This window comes from Siniperca chuatsi, linkage group LG8 (genome assembly GCF_020085105.1).
Source record: "Siniperca chuatsi isolate FFG_IHB_CAS linkage group LG8, ASM2008510v1, whole genome shotgun sequence".
Lineage (NCBI taxonomy): Eukaryota > Metazoa > Chordata > Actinopteri > Centrarchiformes > Sinipercidae > Siniperca > Siniperca chuatsi.
Genome location: NC_058049.1, coordinates 13,095,463 through 13,113,773, shown reverse-complemented (window position 1 = coordinate 13,113,773; position 18,311 = coordinate 13,095,463). Strand labels below are relative to the sequence as shown.

Genomic DNA, 18,311 nt, shown 5'->3' with positions numbered 1-18,311 from the left:
TAATGTCTTATGCATCCAAGGAAGCTCTGACATTAAAAAATATATGGAGTTTTGAATGCTGAAAAAAATCTGAAGCTCAGAAAATTAAATCCAGAACATGGATGATAATCAAAATGCAGATGTGGAAGTTTCTTTCCTGAGAAAAAGGAGCTTTAAAAGCAGTCCTTGCTCACAACTGTATTGACAATCAGGTAACTGTGATAGAGAGTAAAGGTGACTAAATGTTAACTGTGATGGATTACCTCCCTCTAACAAGCTGCAAGTTTCTGTAAGTTGATTTTTACACCATCCTGTACTGGAAAGAAACCAGTAGTTGGTCAGCAGTAATGTAAAGTATATGAAATTTGCAGGTAATGAACTCAAACTGCCATGGTGCTGTCAATATAGAGGTACATTCATGCCTTTGGGAGAACAAACCACAGATTATCGTGTCACCTCCTGAAGACCATATGATAGACATTCATTTTGAATTCACTTTTTCATTGCATCATGTCCTATTTGTTTAACGAGTCATGCTTTGTGTAAGCAAGTCAGTAGTCATTGCAACCCTGTGCGAGCATCGCTGGTGTGTGTACATGTGTGCGTGTACTGTATGTGTGTGTGCAGGTGTAGCCAGCTCAGGTAGCTCAGGGAAGTAGGTTGAGGGCCAGCAGTTGATGCTCTCGCTGTAAGCCTTCCTCCTGTCTCTTGTAGTGCTTATGAAAACCCCAGTGCCTGGACTCAGTGGTGAGGGGACTCCCTGTAGGTTAACCCTGCCCAGACCTCAGCTATACCAGCCCCCGTAAACCTCCCTAAGCAAAACTAAACTGAGTGTAGAGTTGTGTTTCCCAGTTTTTATTGTGGCTGTGTGATGAAAATATTCACAAAATTGATACTAAAAATATCAGAATAAATTGTCGTTTGATCATAGAAAATAGGATGACGGCCAATGCAGCAACAGTTTACTAATTTTACATGTTTATTTAAGTCTTTTAAATACATTTAGTACAGTATGTGTGGCCCTAAACAAAAATCCAGACCAGTGAGCCGGGCTTCTCATCTGTGATAGTCTAGAGGTGTTAATGATTACAAAATATGTTATATACTACTTAAATATTCAAGATCTATCAGAATCAGGAATCTACCCCTTCTCACACACACACACAGAAAAGAAATATACAGTGTCAGTTGTGACGATGCTGATCTTAATTGCAGTCACGAATCTTGTAGATGGTAATCATAAAAGGTTTCCTGAAGACGTGTGTTTGTGTGTGTGTGTGTCCACATCTCTGCATGTATTTCCTGATTTGTCTTTGTGTTCCCCATCCATACCACATTTACCACTGCTGCATGCTGATATTATGATAGCAATATACCACATTTGGAAAATAATTTCACTGTCAGTTAAAGCAGAACCAAAATGCCATGTCTCTGTTGCTGTTATAAATCACAGTGAAATAGGTTTCCAGAATGTGTTATGCTGCTGGTGGGAAAAGAGAATATTTGAAACTGCTGCGATTGTAATCCAGCTTTCAGATTTTTCCAGTGATTCAGCACTGCACTTCCATAATGTTAGGGGACTCACAAGAGATAGACAAAAATGGTTCAAATCAAAGCAGCAAAGGTTGAGCTATCCTCACTTTTAGTCCCTTTTATGGGTTTATCTCCAAAAACACTAGATCTTACATTTCCCATAATGTTATCAAAAGCACCATTTCATTAGACCCTCCCTACCTGGTAAGTAAATATACACATCATGCAAAGTACACACAGTTTGTAACACAAGCGTTCTGTGAAATGCTCTTTACGCCCACACAGGTGTTTTCAATAACTCTGGTTGATTAGATCTCTCTCAGGTGTAAGTTGGGTGGAGCTGTAGGAGTAGTAGCAGCAGTACTCCCAATGACTATTAAACTGACCTGAGTTATTTGTCCCAGAATTAGACATTATCTCTGGTAATCCCTTTTTTCATATCTGTTTTGATAGTATAGTGATGGTGATGGTGCCAGTGCTGTCTTTGTCCAAAGCACCTTCATCACAGGACGTTTACAAGTTGAATGCAAAGTGAAAGCGAGATGTTGAAATTTATCTTGCAAAGCCAGTCAGTCACTAAATCTGACACAATCACAAAATTACCAGTGAAAATAAAGTTCATCTGCAGATTTCAGCCAATATTATCAACTTACAGGACAAATTCTAAAGAAGAGAGAGACTACTGTCACATTACAGCTGTGACATTTAAAACGTTTTTATTTCTCTTATGGATCATTTGCTCCCTTCATACACATGCCCTGTCCATTTGAATACAATTATCAGATACTCCAGTCTGATTAGATTGTATGACTGTGTGTTGCCTTGTTTGTTTAGCTACCATCTGTTGGTGAACAGTGCTTTGTCTTTTATTTTGCAACTGGTTGGCTAATTAAATATGTAATTTTCTTTATCTCTTATTTCGTTTGCATGTGTCTTGATACTTGTTCAAATTCATCCTGGCAATATCACTTGACTTGTGCCATGACTTTTGATCCTACACATTTTGCCATGGTAACCATATCATTCCTGTTCCCCCTCCTCCCCGCCCACATCCTCGTCCTCTGTCTTTCGTCTGACTCGCCTGAATAAAAGTTCCCATGATGCACGGTGCCGCCACCTCCACTGTTTCGTCGGCTTCGACCCCAGTCACCAATGTTCCTTTCGCTGAATCTGCCGCCTCGAATCAGGTTTGCTCTTTCGTTTCAGTTCTCTTTTTATTTTAGCTCTGGAGGTTCTCAGTCCTGTTCATAGTCTTCTTTCATCAGGTTAAAGAAACACCTGACTGTAGTGTCACATGTATTATGTTCACATTTCATCTGTCTTCACTTTTCAGTCTGTTGTGATGTGAGCAAATGAAAACCGAATTTATTCTGAGAGGAATCTGTTTTCATTTAAATGTCGTAGTTTGGTGTAGAACCACTGTCTGTCTTCTATCTAATCTTTCTTCTTTTTAGTGAGTTCCCCTTGCAATTGGGACACGTTACATGGTAAAATTCTCCAAATAGCAAGGGGGTTTAGCAGTTGCCTATGGCTGATCAATATAGGAGAAATATCTTTGCAATACATATAGATATTCCAATATACATATAGATATGTTTATATTATTTGTATTTACTTTAAGGAGTTTAAGGAACCACCAATCCAATTTCATTGCAATATAGAGAGTTTTACTGTCCCATTATGGTCTGAAAGTTTTTTTTGTACCTGGAATAAAGAAATTAAATTTAGAAGGAAAAACTTAATCCACATAATTTGGCAGATTTGGCTTTTGGCAGCGTCATTCTAACAATGATAGTAACAGTTATTCAGAATACATATTCTTGTTGCACCTTTACCACTTGCTGTGGTAGTTATTTGAAAAGCATGTTTTGGTTCGATTGTTAAACTCTATTATTAAAAAACTGGCTTTACATTATAAATATTTTGCACACTAACTATTTCGTACTGAATCCTCTACTGCAGGTTAGTGTTTTGATCTTTGTGTCAGTGGGAATTCACTGCTCCTCCTCTCACCCCTCCCTTTCTCTCTCCCAGTAGACCCCTCGGAGCTTCTGACTCCCGAGCCAGTGGAGCTCCAGTGCGTTCCCATGGAAACCCATTTCTGTCCCGTCCCCAAACTGCTGGTGGCGGCTCCAATGGCGCTAAACTCAGTAAGCCTTTCCCGAAATCCCAGTTAAAGCCCCTGAAACCTGCCGCACTACCAAGGGCGGTCACCTTTCTGAATGCAGCAAACATGTGCCTCGCCTACAGTGCACACTGACTGAGATATTATGAAAGTAAGAAAGCTGCGATGGTTCACGCAATACAAGCCTGGACGTATTACTGTTGCTTTAAAGCAGCCATCCTGATGCATACTGACTTGATCAGGCTGAGCAAGAGAGCTCCCTCGTTCTAACAGCCATACATGCCCACACCTTAAAAGTGCAGCAGTCATATGCACGCAAACATACACACACACACACACACACACACACAAATACATACACACACACATTTAAGACTAAATGCCCTTTATGGGTTGGAGCCATCTCATGAGGTGACCCAACACATTTGACTGTTCCAAAGTCAGAAACTCTGAAAAGCTAATTCTGGAAATTCAGACCACTGGAGCGGCCTGCCGCTGGTCTACAACCATTACGTGTTGTCACAATGAAAGAGTGTTTCATATCATGTCATGTTTACGTTTCAAGATGGCTACAAATGTAACATTTGTGTTGTACCATGTGTACCATTCAGTTTGTTATCATGATCTCATCTTTGCCTGATGAAACGTCGATGAGTTGTTGTTTAATTTGTTTGTGCCTTTGATTTGTCTGCTCAGCTGCAGAGGAGACTTAGCTTTCCAAAATAATTCGAATCACTTGACAGCATTCATTGAAAGATTTTGTTATTTGCAGTTAAGTGCAATATCTGTCAACAAAACAAAAACAAAACAACAAAAATACTGTGTATTCACCTATACCATTTTTATTGTAAGAAAATCTAGTAATTACAGTGATCGCCTCTTTAAATTTATATTGTTTCATAAATGTTAAGTATGATTTGACTCAGCTTTTGTCCCCCAGTTCATAGTCAGTATCTGACACTCACTATATAATGCAACAACCTTAAAAAACTACAAATTGACAGAGTGACATAAAATTAGGATACAATCACTTCTATACTAAAGAGAGATTTTTAAGAATGTGGCTGTTAATTTCTTGATTTAAGAAACAAACTGCCTTAAAGCAGGTTGAGGTTCTCTATGTGAAGGCCTGTCTCTTGAAAACTCCACCAGTATTCACCAGACAGCTCAAATTATTGAAACTGTTGAATGATATCTTTAGTCATGATGTCTGATCAGGATGTGAAGGGTAACTGTCTAATGATTGAAAAGGAAGGTTTGTTTCTCCTGTTTCCTCCATGATCCTCAGCCACAAACCCAGATTTCTTGTGATCAACTCACCTGAAATCATAATGAAGACGAAACGATCTATTCTGACATTTCCAAGATTACCGACTTTTATAATTGGCGCGTCTTAAACTTTTACACCTGATGTCAGACTTAATGCACAAGATGGAAGCTGGATTAGTTTCCTGATGTTGTGCCTAAAGTTTGTGTGTGCCAAGTGGTGGTATATGCAAGGAGCTGCCCCCATTTAACGAAATACCTGAATAATTCCTCTAAATAAATGTCTCCCTCTCAAATGCAGAGATGTGTTTAAAAAAAAGGCAGTTTGTTTGTGTAATTGTCTCCTTTTAATGCGGCTTTTGGATTGAATAAGTGGCAAGATTTTTATGTTTTATGGCTCTTCAGGGAGAAAGCTTAGAACTTGAAAATGTCCTGTCTGACTTTATAATGTGTCGTCTTTTCTACTGTTGTGCCCTCTGAATATGGCATCCACAGTTGTTATAACCAGAACTGAGTTATGGTAAAGTCAGGAGATGGAGGAATAAATCACCCGTTTGATGTCTGATGGTAAAAGAAATTACAAACCAGTTGGATTTTAGGTTTCCAAATGTCTGTAAGGAATTTCTCTGTAGGCGTGTAAAATTGAACGTAACAGCTTTGGAAACTGGGCTGAAATCACTTTTATCCAAATTCAAATGTGCCTCTTTCAAGTCTCCTCAAACCACCACTGTCAGTAGACTGTAAGAACAGACCAGTACTTAAAGATAGATGTGTTATTTGGTACATTATTATAACAGTAAATCACATCTGTACTAGTTTCTTCTCTGAGACAGCTGTGCTGTCTTATCGTTTATGTAAAGAAATAAATCAGTGAGTCGTGTGCATACATAAGTGTGTTGAAAGAGACAATGAATCACAAATTTGATTAGTTGTAAATGCTGCAGATGTTACAGCATTTCCCACTGAGCATTATTCATTTTAAATAATGTTATTGTGTTGTGAATGTATTTAATGCAAAAACTCTACTCATGCCCTTCTAAAAGACAGGCATGTTGAAATGTAATGATTCACTATATATAGACTCTTTCTGAGGTCACATAGATACCATGCTGATACTGTGTTAAGACATATTAAAGTATGTGTATTGTTATATAGATTTATATTTAATGTCAGTGGGTGGTGACTACTTTTAGAAATATATTTCACTCTCAGAAAAGGTAACAAATGAGCAGAATTGTACTTATTGAAGTACAAATGTATGGCATACAAGTACATTACAGTACCATTCCTTGCTAGTCAGTTTTTGTACCCCTACCTTCGAAAGTACCCAAAGTGCCCAATATGCACCTATAAACGATGGTATAATCATTGGGCAAAATTGAGAAAATCAGTGTGCTATCCTTTTTAGCATTTGTTTTGTTTTTCACATAATCCCTCACCAGCCTCCCACCCATTAACACTGCCACCTGTGTTTAGTGGGGGCAAGTTGGAAGCACCGCTTACTGGGATGGATCCTGGGTTTGGTTGGTGAATGTTTTTCCCCTAATCAGCGTGCTACCTTAACTGTAGCAGTTGTACCTTAAGTTCACATTGAATTGGTATAAATTAAAGGAACAGTACGCTTATTCGCTTTCTTTCCAAGTTAGATGAGAAGATCGACAGATCACTCTTATGTTTGTGTGCTAAAAATGAAGCTAGAGCCAGCAGCCAATTAGCTTAGCATAAAGACTGGAAACAGGGGGAAACGGCTAGCCTGGAACTGAAGTGACAAAATACACCTAACAGCACCTCGAAAGCACCTCTAAAATGGTGGACAGTAAACATAGTGCACTACCACGGATGTATAATAAGACCTGGATACGGTGCCACCGCTCCACCTTGCAGCCATCTTTTTCCAGTGGCCACTCGCGCTATTGCAACGAAAAATCCCCCTGCGGCCCAAAAAGCATTTTCCCTATAGGCCACCATTATAAGAGACGTCTGTAAAACTGTTGACAGGACACCTCAAACTGCAAACAAGGTCAATTATGACTCTTTCTATTATGAATTTTTGATCCATTGAGGTTTTATACTTGTAAAACGTTCCTCGAGCCAAGAAAAGCGATTTCAAAATCTGTGACGTCACCACAATGTAAAGTCTACGGGCCGAGCGGGAACTTGTGGGCGGGGCCAGCGGGAGAAACACTACTGCGCACATTCAGTGGGCCGCATCATTTTTTGGCACATGTGCCAGGCGAGCAATTCTGAGGTTGCCAGGCAACCAGCACTAAAGCCGGAGACAAGCTGGGTGGATGGAAAAACTGGTGTTCATCAAGAAATAGTTACAGGATGTAACTCCCTCTAAAAACACAAATTGTCGTTTTCACATTTCCGTTTTTGTACAAATTACACAAACAAGATATAATGTGTTAATTAGTGGATTTACCTTTGGACTATAGCTCGACTGATACTGGATTTTTGAGTCAGATACTGATATTGATATTTAGGAGGTAAAAAAATCTGATAACAATATATCAGCCAATAGTTGTTGTTGACAAAAACACATAACAAACAAAAAACCTTGATACAGATCCCTTGGATTTTTTGTGTTGTTTTTTAAAGAATTGTGACCAAGATACGTACTATGTGGGACGTTTTACGATTGAAAAATCAACTTCAGTCAGTGCTCTCTGGTGGACAAACTATGTAATGTTGACACTGTTTCTGTACTGCAATTTCTTGTTACATGTACACAAATACGGTATATCTGCAATAAGATAATAATATTGGCTGATTTTTCAGTCTCGCTCTACTTTGGACAGAACAAGGATAGCCTTTTCCCCCTGTTTCCAGTCTTTATGTTAAGCTAAGCTAACTGTCCCCTGGTTCAAGCATCATATTTACCGTACAGAAATGAGAGAGATATCAATCTTCTCATCTAACCCTTGAAAGGAAGTAAATAAGTGTATTTCCCAAAATGCTGAAGTATTTATTCAAACTATCATTTATTTTTTATCTACATGGTGAATCAAACAGTACGTAGCCCATTATATGCCTGTTATCATACATCTGTAAAGAAATGTACTTTTTGGTACAGAAACTTCTCCTTTACCTCTGTTTTGTAAGTGTTGAGCAGCTACATATGCAGCTCAAATGTTCCTCTCCTATTCGATGAAATTGATGATTCGAATGTCCAGACAAATTAGTTTGTCTAAATCTTACAGCTTTGAAAGACTAGCTTTGTCCAGCCAAGAAAACCCCTCCCTGTAGCCTCCCCCCATCATTATGCCTTCACTAACTGCTGTCCAGCTGGAAAAAAACAAAATACTTGATAAATAAATTGTGCCTCTTGAGGGCATTTGAATTTATAAGTACATTTAGATGTATGTATTGATGCACAAGAGCGTGTTATTAGGGGATTTGCAGTGTGGTGCAAGAAAAATTTGTTTTTACCTCTTTCCCTCTTTCTCTTGTACTTGATTTCCTTTAGGCCTCATTGTATTTTCCCATACATCATTACTCTGGAATATGCAAAATGCTCTGATCATTGTGTCCAGTGACCAGATCCTTTAGCATGTGGACAGTTAATTCGGTCCTGAGCATACTTCTGTTGCCCGGGGCACAAACAAAGGGCCTTATTTCTCGATCACTGTATAAAGATGTGATAGCTGTGTATGAAAGTGACATGTATTAATGGTAAGTTAAGCTTTTTTTTAAATCTGACGTAAAAAAAAACAGCATGGAAATAAAAAACTCATTTATACATAGTTAATAGTTTGTGTAGACCAACAAGAAAAAAGATATAATATGAAAATCATTTGTATACAATGATGGAGTCATTGTTAATGGTAACAGTTGCCGTTGCTGTGGCAACAAAATGACAACATGGCTACCTTTCTATTATCCTAATTGTGAATTTTTTCACATTCATTGAAATAACATACAACACTAACTTATTCAAAAAGGGAATGTCTAATTAGTTTGTCTTGTTATTGCGACGTGATTAAATATTTTGTATGGAAAACTTAAATTCTTGTAATATCCAAAGGTCCTTAGGGGAGATCAGGTGTTTATTTTGTTTTGTTTATTTGACCTTAGTTATTTGGGGAGGGTTTTTGTTCTTGTACATGGTGTTTTTGAGAAATAAGAATGGAATTTGGCTTTTAAAGCTAACACCTATATGTCAGGGAGGTAAAGAGGCTTTTGGACTAATTGAAAGATCTTCATCTTTTTCTGTAAAATCAAACTCCTCGCTGTTCACCTCCTGCAGACTGGACGGCCTTCGCTCAGTTTTCGCTGTGTGGAGACGTGAGTTTTCATTAGTGAGCTCTGTTTTTCAGTTTTGGCCGAGAAGGTGGTCCAGAAGCCTCTTCCTGCCCAGCTGTGCTGGGTGATGTCGATCCTTGCTGAGGTGTATACGAATGTGTGACGTTCACCTTGTTTGCACTTATGTACATAACTATGTCAAAATACTCAAAATTTATTTTGAATAAATATAGATAAAAGAGTTGATTAAAAAAATCAAATCAATGTATTGTTAATGATATGATATGAGTCTATCATTTTATTACAGTATAAAAAGATTGCTTTGAGGGATCTGTCCTTTTGTTTGTTTGCTAGAGCCCTGTTCTTTGCCAAGCATGACATTGCTTAGCTGTAAACCATGAATGGTTTGCTTTAAAAAAAAAAAAAAAAAGCTTTTTCTGTTCTTTACTGGGGTATTTTTGGTTCAGTAATGTCTCAAACAAGAGAGGTGGATTAGAAGAAATAGTCAGTCTGGAATATATAAAACCAGTACTAACCTTGTCCTTAAATGCTCATCATGAATACACAAATGCAGGTGCATTCCTCTCTCCAGTAATGCACCAAAATAAAGCACAGAATAGCTCCACCTGCAGGCTGAAAAGCAGCCAGGAAACAAAGGAGGAGCAGGGAGAGACATGGATGTGAGATGTGTTCACAGGGTTTTAAATTCACTTTAATTTTGTCATTTTATGAAATGGGTTATTCTTTGCTCCCTTGTTGCCATTATCCAAAACAACAATAAATCTGAATTCTCCTCAGGATTTTAGTCAAAATTGCAAGCAACCTGGTTTTCCAATGGTATTCTTGCAGCAGCAGCAACATCCTTACGCAACTCTGTTCTTTCAGATTTGGACATGTGATGCTCTTAAATTGCTATTAAAGCCAACGATTTTGTTGCCATGGCACTTGTCCTAGTGGTGGATTGACTGAGTCATCCTGGTGAAAAGGTTCACAGCCCTCTTACTCCACAAGTGGGGAAAAGTACATGTGGAGGGGATTTAACACACTGTGGGTTTCCAGTCACCAACAAGTGAATAAGATTGTGATTTTGTTTTGAAATTGATTTATTGTCACCATTATTTTAAAACGATTCAGTTGTAATTGTGCCTTTATCATGCAAGGTTTAGTTTTCCTTTTACGTTCTACATTTAAATTGACTTAAAACAGCACATGTATTGAAACTTATCCCTTTATTTAAAATCCTTTGTTGGTGAGTCATTATTAAATTGGGTACAACCACAGACTGAATGGCAACCTGTGGAAGATGATGAGGGCCAAAGACTGTTCAGGACTAAGCCATATGAAAAACTCTCTCTGACACTCTAGGACAGACTTGAAAGTGACTGCTGTTTCTTAGTCATCTATCGTTTCACTCTGTTTTCTGCTTGTGGTGCTTGTATGTGCTGCTGTGCTACATGCCAATTTATTTTGCCGTGTATAGCTATTAAGAGTAAGTTACTGTGCCTATGATGAATTCTGCGATTTCTGTTTGACCTTTAATAAAATACATAATTGTGATCCTCTTCTGGTGTGTTTTGTTGTTCATTATCTCTTTGTGTCACCTTTAAAGAGACATCTAACATTTATCTCCTGAATTGTTTTTACCTGTTAATGACTTGATGATATTTATATTTGATATGAATGAAGGTTCGATTTACAGTTGAAGACATGGATGTGTCATTAATAAAGACTTAAAATATTGCATTAGAAAGTGCAATTCCACTCAGCTAAAACAAGAGTTTTGATTATTGTAAAAATGTTGTAGGCCAATACCAACACCTTTGAGGACCTTCCAGCCTACAATGTTTAGTTTAGATTATGGCCCTTCCACATCAGACCAAATCAAACTTGTTTTTTGATAAATAACTATGTAATTTTGGAAGTACTTTTCCAAGCATCATGTGCTGAAAAGAAGAAACAAAAACACCTTAAAGTTTATATTTCATACATTTTTTAGAGAAACTTAATAACAGGTTTAAAACCAGTCTTTCAAGTCTGTTTCAGCAACTTTAACCACATCCAACCACAATGTCACACTCTGGAGTACACTTCTACATCGCTGTAGCAAGGTGTGAGAAGGAGGACAGCAAAAAATAAATTATTTTCAGCTGGTGTTAGAGTGTGGCTTAATCTAATGGAAAGGTAAATTAAATCACTTCCTGTGACACATCTGCTCACCGAAATTTAGAATATCGTAGAAAAGGTTTCAGTCGTAGTCATCTGGACACTGTTTTCAGAATCGAGACGTTTCGGCTCCCATCCGGAAGTCATTCTCAATTGTGAGAATTGTGTCACAATTGAGAATGACTTCCGGATGGGAGCCGAAACGTCTCGATTCTGAAAACAGTGTCCAGATGACTACGACTGAAACCTTTTCTACGATAGAACACTCCTGGACGAATGAGGGACTACACCGTCTTATTTTGAAATTTAGAATAGTTAAGCTTTCAATAACAAGGCAAAGGTTGAATCACTAACAACTATCGTCTAGCAACAACAGAATATTAAATGTGGCTTTTATCCTCCATTAATATAGTAATATATTATTGCTCTGCCTTTATTTATTAGTGACAGCAGAGATACAGACAGAAAACATGGAGAGAGAGAAGGGATTGGTATAGCATGCAACAAAGTTTTCCCAACCAAAATCGGATCAGGGACATTTAAGTTACACGGCATGCGTCTTCAGAATCAGAATCAGAATCAGAAATACTTTATTGATCCCCGTAGGGAAACTCTTTGTTACAGTAGCTCGTCTTTACGTCAGTGCACACAGGAGAAAGTACTAGAAAAAATAAACACTATAAAACAGGTCAGAAATAAATTAAGTATCCTGTCGGTATAAGTATAAGATAAACTAAGTGTCAAGTACCAAGTGGGTTTACTGGTTGGTGATGAAAGTACAGTCTAAAATACAATGTAACTCCTTATGTAATAAATAATATTAATAAGCGGAGGTGCATGTACTGTCAAAGAGTAACTTAACTTAACCATTAGCCCACTAGGACGCCCCTTAAATTGGACATTTATCCATATGAAATGCAAATGGATAATTCTACAACATTGCATTACCTTAAATCAATCAAAACATCTGACTAGTAAATGGTTAAACATATACATTTGAAATGAAAAGTTGTCTTACAGTTCCTGGCATTGTGAAGTAATTCATTAACATGTCCAAATACGGACTACCATGAGATTAACTTCTGCATCAAATTAAACTTGGTGTTAGGAGTCATGTTTGTAGCACCTGTAAAGCCTTTTTCAGTATGTAGAGCTTATTGCTGTAAAAAGGAAACGCTTTTATTCTGAAAATAGTCAGACCGGACGTCTTGTTGTCGTTAGCGGAAGCCAGACTGTTAGCTTCAGGAAATCAGTTGGTGGAAATACTGGAAAAAGATTTCCTTTTCTGTAATCAAACCTGCCCAGCACAGAGTCAAACATACACTGGAGCAGCAACAAACTGCAGCCAATGGACCCTCGGATTGTAGTACCGAATCTGCGGCTTGTCCGTCGATAGCACGCCCGGGTGCCGAGGCGCCGGGCTGGGCCGGAACCTTAACCAGGCCCGGACGGACGGACGGACATAACCAGCGCTGCGTTTTGCGACACCGGCGGACTGGTGTGTGTGTGTGTATGGGAATTGGCATGCTCTCTGTTGGGGCTAGTGTAACGTATCACCGTGACTTGCTGCCTGTAACCAGACAGCGAGTTCGCCGATGATTCCCCGGTACTTCTGGTTTGTCAGATCGGATGTAAAGGCTTGAGGCTCGAGCATGGCACAGCGTGAATTTAGCCAGACGCGAGCTAGCTTTAACGCTAGCTAACGCCAGAGTTAACGTTAACGGACGTCAACTTTTACTCGCTAACTAGCAAGGCAACGTAGGAAAAACAACGAGTATGAGCGCTAGACCTGGGTTTATGTGAACGAGGAGTCATTTTATATCGCTTAACATTTGTCAGCTCGCTTGTTAGCTCTTTAAAAGGCCTGATAAATGTTTCTGGAGCGAGTATAGCAGTGTAGCTAAGTCGTTAGCTGCTAAGTTAGCCTGCCTCGACCGCCCCAATGAAAGAATACAAAGTGGTCGTGCTGGGCAGCGGCGGCGTCGGCAAGTCCGCGCTGACCGTCCAGTTTGTCACCGGCACCTTCATCGAGAAATACGACCCGACCATCGAGGACTTCTACCGAAAGGAGATCGAGGTGGACTCGTCTCCCTCCGTGTTGGAGATCCTCGACACGGCGGGGACGGAGCAGTTCGCCTCCATGAGAGATCTGTATATAAAGAACGGGCAGGGGTTCATCCTGGTCTACAGTCTGGTCAACCAGCAGTCATTCCAGGTACCTGCTGTCACCGTACACACCTTAAACCACGCACAGGTGGAAACTGTTAATATCCTGGTAGTTAATCAGGGCATTTAGACGCTGTATTGGGGTGTGATTCATACTGTCAGTGCTGCCAACTACAGAGCCCTGCACCATCCACATTTTACTTTATTATTCAAAGACGGAAATTGGTGGTGTTTATAGTAATCTTAAGGTAATTCATTAATATAATGCTCTCATGGTGAATTGGCATCATTATATAGACGGTTCTGTGGTACCTGGTGTAATGCAAAAACATAACTGACTATACGCAGCAATGTATTTGTAACTGTAGAGAAACAATGCTTCAAAATAATTCTGAAAAGCAGGAATCAATGCTTTATTTATTCACTGCACAATTAAGCGTTCAGTTTTAAGCAATTTTATAGACAACAAATATGAAACATTGTGCAAGTAAGCGCATGGAGACCTTTTAACAAACATACATAGACACATATAAGTGTGCCATCATTCAAATAACAACTTAAGCTAACAGCATACAAAAGGGCTTCATGGTTATGAGTGCAGGAAAAGGAGGACACTCTTTGCCTCATAGTAACCAAAACTTTTCCATCTAGCCAAACTGTATTTAACAGAAAACTCAAAATAGTGAGTTGCCACAAAAACTAGAAAATTACCATAATCTACAGGTTTAATAAACGTAGCAATACTTGTGTAATGATGAAGTTATGCAAGGGAAGGTGTCACGATATATGCTGTGTCCCAGTTTCCATACTACATACTAAGTGTATACTGTATGTAATATATTCAGATAGTCACTGTATACTGTTATTACAGTTAGCATGCAAAAACATTGTGTACTTACATGTTTTTTGCTAACAGGAAATGATGCAACACCAAAAATCAAACTGCCACTTTGAAATGCTGTTGCCAATTAACCTTACAAAGAGAAAGGAAAATGTTACATGATGATACATGTTATTTATTTGTCAACTAAAATCTTCCTTCAGCTGTATCACCACCATACTTGATTATTTTAATTTTTGCAGTTGTGAGTATGTATGTCTGCCTTTCGTTTTTTGCATTGTGTTGTTTTTAAATCAACAGCATATTTTGTAAGTATGCAGACTGGCTTTTTTGACCTATACATAGTTTTCTCACTTTTGTAGTGTGAACATATTAAAAATCTGCTTTAAAAAAGAGAGTTTGTAGTATGGAACTGGAAAACAACTACATTGACATACTGATTATTTGTCCCATTGCTACAAGCAACCTGCAGTTTTCATGAGAAACCACACACCCATATCCTCTCTTCATCCTCTTCATCTTTCAGGACATCAGGCCAATGCGAGACCAAATAGTGCGAGTGAAGCGCTTCGAGAAGGTGCCGTTGATCCTGGTCGGGAACAAAGTTGACCTGGAATCTGAGCGTGAGGTCGCCGGTTCAGATGGACGAGCCCTGGCTCAAGAGTGGGGCTGCCCTTTTATTGAAACTTCTGCCAAGAGCAAGACTATGGTGGACGAGTTGTTTGCAGAGATCGTCCGACAGATGAATTATTCCACACTGCCGGAGAAGCAGGAACAGTGCTGCACAGCCTGTGTGGTACAGTGAGGAAGAGGTACAAGCGCTTTTCTCCTTTGCACAGTTGCATTCATATTCGGGCTGTGTTAAAGAGCTCACAAGCACAGCACAGTTGGCCGCTCACTAATTTTATAAAATGTGATAAAATGTCCCTGCAGTGCCTGTGTAAAAATGGTTCACAAGCTGAGGAGAAATGTAACACATGGATGACTGTGTGGCGTTTCAGTGCAGTGTACGGGAGAGGTTTGGTTGGAAGTGAGAAAGACGAGTGGGTGGTGCTGCTCCGCGCAAACCGTTGGTTTAGCTTGTTATCAAAAGATCGCAGAAAGTATGTGGCATGAAAAACACAACTGCATGAGCAGCTCAGGGCCGGAAGGGAAAAGACCCTGAAGAGTAGAGACAACTGAAGCAGACAGTCCTGTGAGCCGAGCCATAGAAAGAGGAAAATGTGACATCCTGAAAAAGAAATTGTGTTCAAAAACAGGAAGTTAACTTTAGATTCTGTGACAGATGTTGCCTGTGTTAACCACTAATAAGCTGTTATGTTTTTGCTCTTTTTATTTTTTACAGATACTTGACTGGATCACCACAAGGATTTTGATGAAACTGGGGACAACCTGACTTGATCCAACAGATACAAACTTACCGCAGCTGGTAAAGTTTATGTTTAAGGTGGTTTCTCACTGTCTAACACAGAGCTTCTGGCAAGAAAGACGTCGCTCCTATTTTTGATATAACTGTTAGAAGACGTTTCTGCTGCAACCTTAACGGCCTTTGCAATGACCCGGGATGGAGTCAGATAGACGGACTTGTAATGAGCGAGAGCGGCCATCTGTGAATTTCAGTCTCTTTTTTTCCTTTTAGTCGAAAGTATCCCTGAAATAATAAGCAGGAGTGTTTGTGAGGTTACAGCTTCTTTTTAAAGCTGCTTTAATCGCTATTATATACTTTATTATTACTTGTATTATGTCTCAAGGTTGGAATTTGACAAAGTATTTCATAACATTGAAGCATTTTGACGTTTAAGCATGCATACTTCGACCAGTTTGCTGCCCAGGTATACTGCTCGCTTTATTTTGAACTGACTTTGAACTAACTGACACAAACTACAGCAGTGTGTGCTATGACTTTTTTAGCTCCAGGAAACCTGGACAGGGTTTACGACTTTGTGGGTTAAACCTGTAACATTTACATCAAGGGACGGTCACTTTATCCACCAGTCCGTTCTGCTGCCCTGTGGTTCAAGCATTTACCTTTTTATCATTGCAGTAGCCTGAAGCAGCTAAACTCATCTGAAAACATGCATGCTTAAAATTGAAAATGTTCTACTAAATCAACTTTAAGTGATGAGGAAGAGCCATTTTACAGTTTTTAGCCTGAATTCTGTCAAAGTCTACAAGGCATGAATGGCGTGGACGCAGGTCTTCCATTTTCAGTTTTCTCGAGGAGTCTCTGTGGGAGAATGATTTTGGAACGACCAAAGGAAGCTCACAGTGCATACTTGTGTTTTGATTACATGACGTGTGTTGCTTTACATTCAGGAGATGCTGATTTCTTGTCATCAAATAACTCCCGCTGCAATGTGGTTTGATAAAAGTTCTGGCACAGTTAATCAGATTTAACTTTGTATTTTTCTTTTTCTTATAGTAACCTATTTATTAAAAACTAATGACATGGGTAGCCAGTTTTAAACTTTTGATTTTATACTAGTTTTTGCTTTTTGTGACTTTTCAGGATACATGGTACATTGTTTTTTGAAGCTAAGGATTTAACAGAGCCTTAAATAATTTCTGTTGCACCCTGGTCTCATGTTTCTTTTTTTCCTCAAAGATAAACAGTTATTATTATTTGGTAATAAACATGCTGGTCTTTCTGCTTTTGTCATGGGGCACAGTTAGAGTATTATCTTTGATTGATACACAACCATTTCTGTGACCAAAGCTAGTTTTCTTCCTGCTGGCCTCGATCTTATCATTTCTCATTTCATCTTCAGAAACTAGTAACAAAGGAAGCCAAGTTGAATTTTTTCCCACTGATCATGTGCAATGCCTCAGTGCGCTCCAGGTTTGGAACCATTCCTCTATAGAAACAGTGACTTTGGTGGTCATTCTGTAATTTAAACGTGAAGACGGTGTGAACAGGGTCGCTCGTAGTGATGAACCCACAGAGAATTATCACCTGAACCTGTTGCTCCTCTCGGCTTTACGGAGCTTTATAGAGTTTCAGCTCATTGTTTAGCTGTCCGGCCCAACAACTGTTCTCGTTCACTCTCATAGCGTTGTTTTCGGCGGCAACAGCAGGCAGCTGTTTTCAGAGAAAAAGCTTTAAAAATCCCGCTGTATGCTACCTGCTCAGCACCAAACAGCAGACAGACACAGTTAGCAACTAGCTGGAGAACACAGTGGAGCATTTGGCATCTAAAGAGCCAGATATTTGTCTCAGGAGTTGGTGGAGACCAAAAACAGAGCTGAAAGAGAGCGAATATTGGACTGACATTCAACAGGTGGCCAGAAACACGACTCCAAATGAATGATAATGTTGCTCCGTAACTGCTGGATGTGTAAACAAGCAGCTGTTTGGTAACAAGGTCACCGTATAAGCTTAAAAGGTGATATGTTTCTGCTGCCACCGAGTAGGCAGAAAGTAAGTTATTGCAGGTTTAATTCAAAGAATAGGGTCACAATTTTTTGTAGTCTGCCTTAAAACGATACTCGCATGCTCTTTTTGGGCAGAACATTCAACAAGTTTAGTTCAGGAGAAGTGCACCTGTTTCCTCTAATGAACTCACATGCCCATATGTATGATGAAGGAGGTTTTGGTCGCTGTAGTTGTTCCTCTTACTGGCCACAAAGAGATCCGTTTATAATACCAATGTAAGTGATGGGGGACAAACTCCACAGTTGTCTTTCTGTGCAAAAATACATTATAAAGTTATGAGGCTTCAGCAGTCAGAGTTGGACAAATCAAGTGAGTGTCTGTCAAAGTTTTAGTCTTTTAGTGTGAAGCCTCTCTCTGTTTCCCTGGACAGTGTTTTCTTGCTGTGCACTTTTTACATTAAAAGCACAAAATGAAGTGATCAAGCACAGCGATGAATAACTCTTTCAATGTGCATGTGGTCATGTGAGTGTTGTTTTATACAGAAAAATGTGAAACTATCCTTTAAACTCTTCAGCCCACTTATTAGCAGTTTTGTAAAATTCTTAGCAACCAAGATCCCC

General features: G+C 39.1%; 2 protein-coding genes across 12 annotated transcripts in view; both read left to right on the top strand.

Annotated features, from left to right (window-relative positions):
- mbnl3 (muscleblind-like splicing regulator 3) overlaps window positions 1-10,710 on the top strand; it is a 31,310-nt gene extending 20,600 nt beyond the window's left edge. For 5 of the 11 annotated variants that reach the window (XM_044204859.1, XM_044204856.1, XM_044204861.1 and 2 more), the window contains one exon: window positions 3,547-10,710. In XM_044204859.1, the coding sequence (XP_044060794.1) occupies window positions 3,547-3,689 (143 nt within the window). In that variant the 3' untranslated portion in view covers window positions 3,690-10,710. The other 6 variants (XM_044204860.1, XM_044204866.1, XM_044204867.1 and 3 more) reach the window with 5 other exon arrangements.
- A 1,790-nt stretch (window positions 10,711-12,500) lies between these two features.
- Window positions 12,501-16,891, top strand: rap2c (RAP2C, member of RAS oncogene family). Its single transcript, XM_044204853.1, has 3 exons — window positions 12,501-13,526; window positions 14,845-15,130; window positions 15,664-16,891. Exons 1-2 carry the CDS (start codon window positions 13,254-13,256, stop codon window positions 15,121-15,123), a joined length of 552 nt encoding a protein of 183 aa, XP_044060788.1. The 5' UTR covers window positions 12,501-13,253; the 3' UTR covers window positions 15,124-15,130; window positions 15,664-16,891.
- The last annotated feature ends 1,420 nt before the right edge of the window (window positions 16,892-18,311 follow it).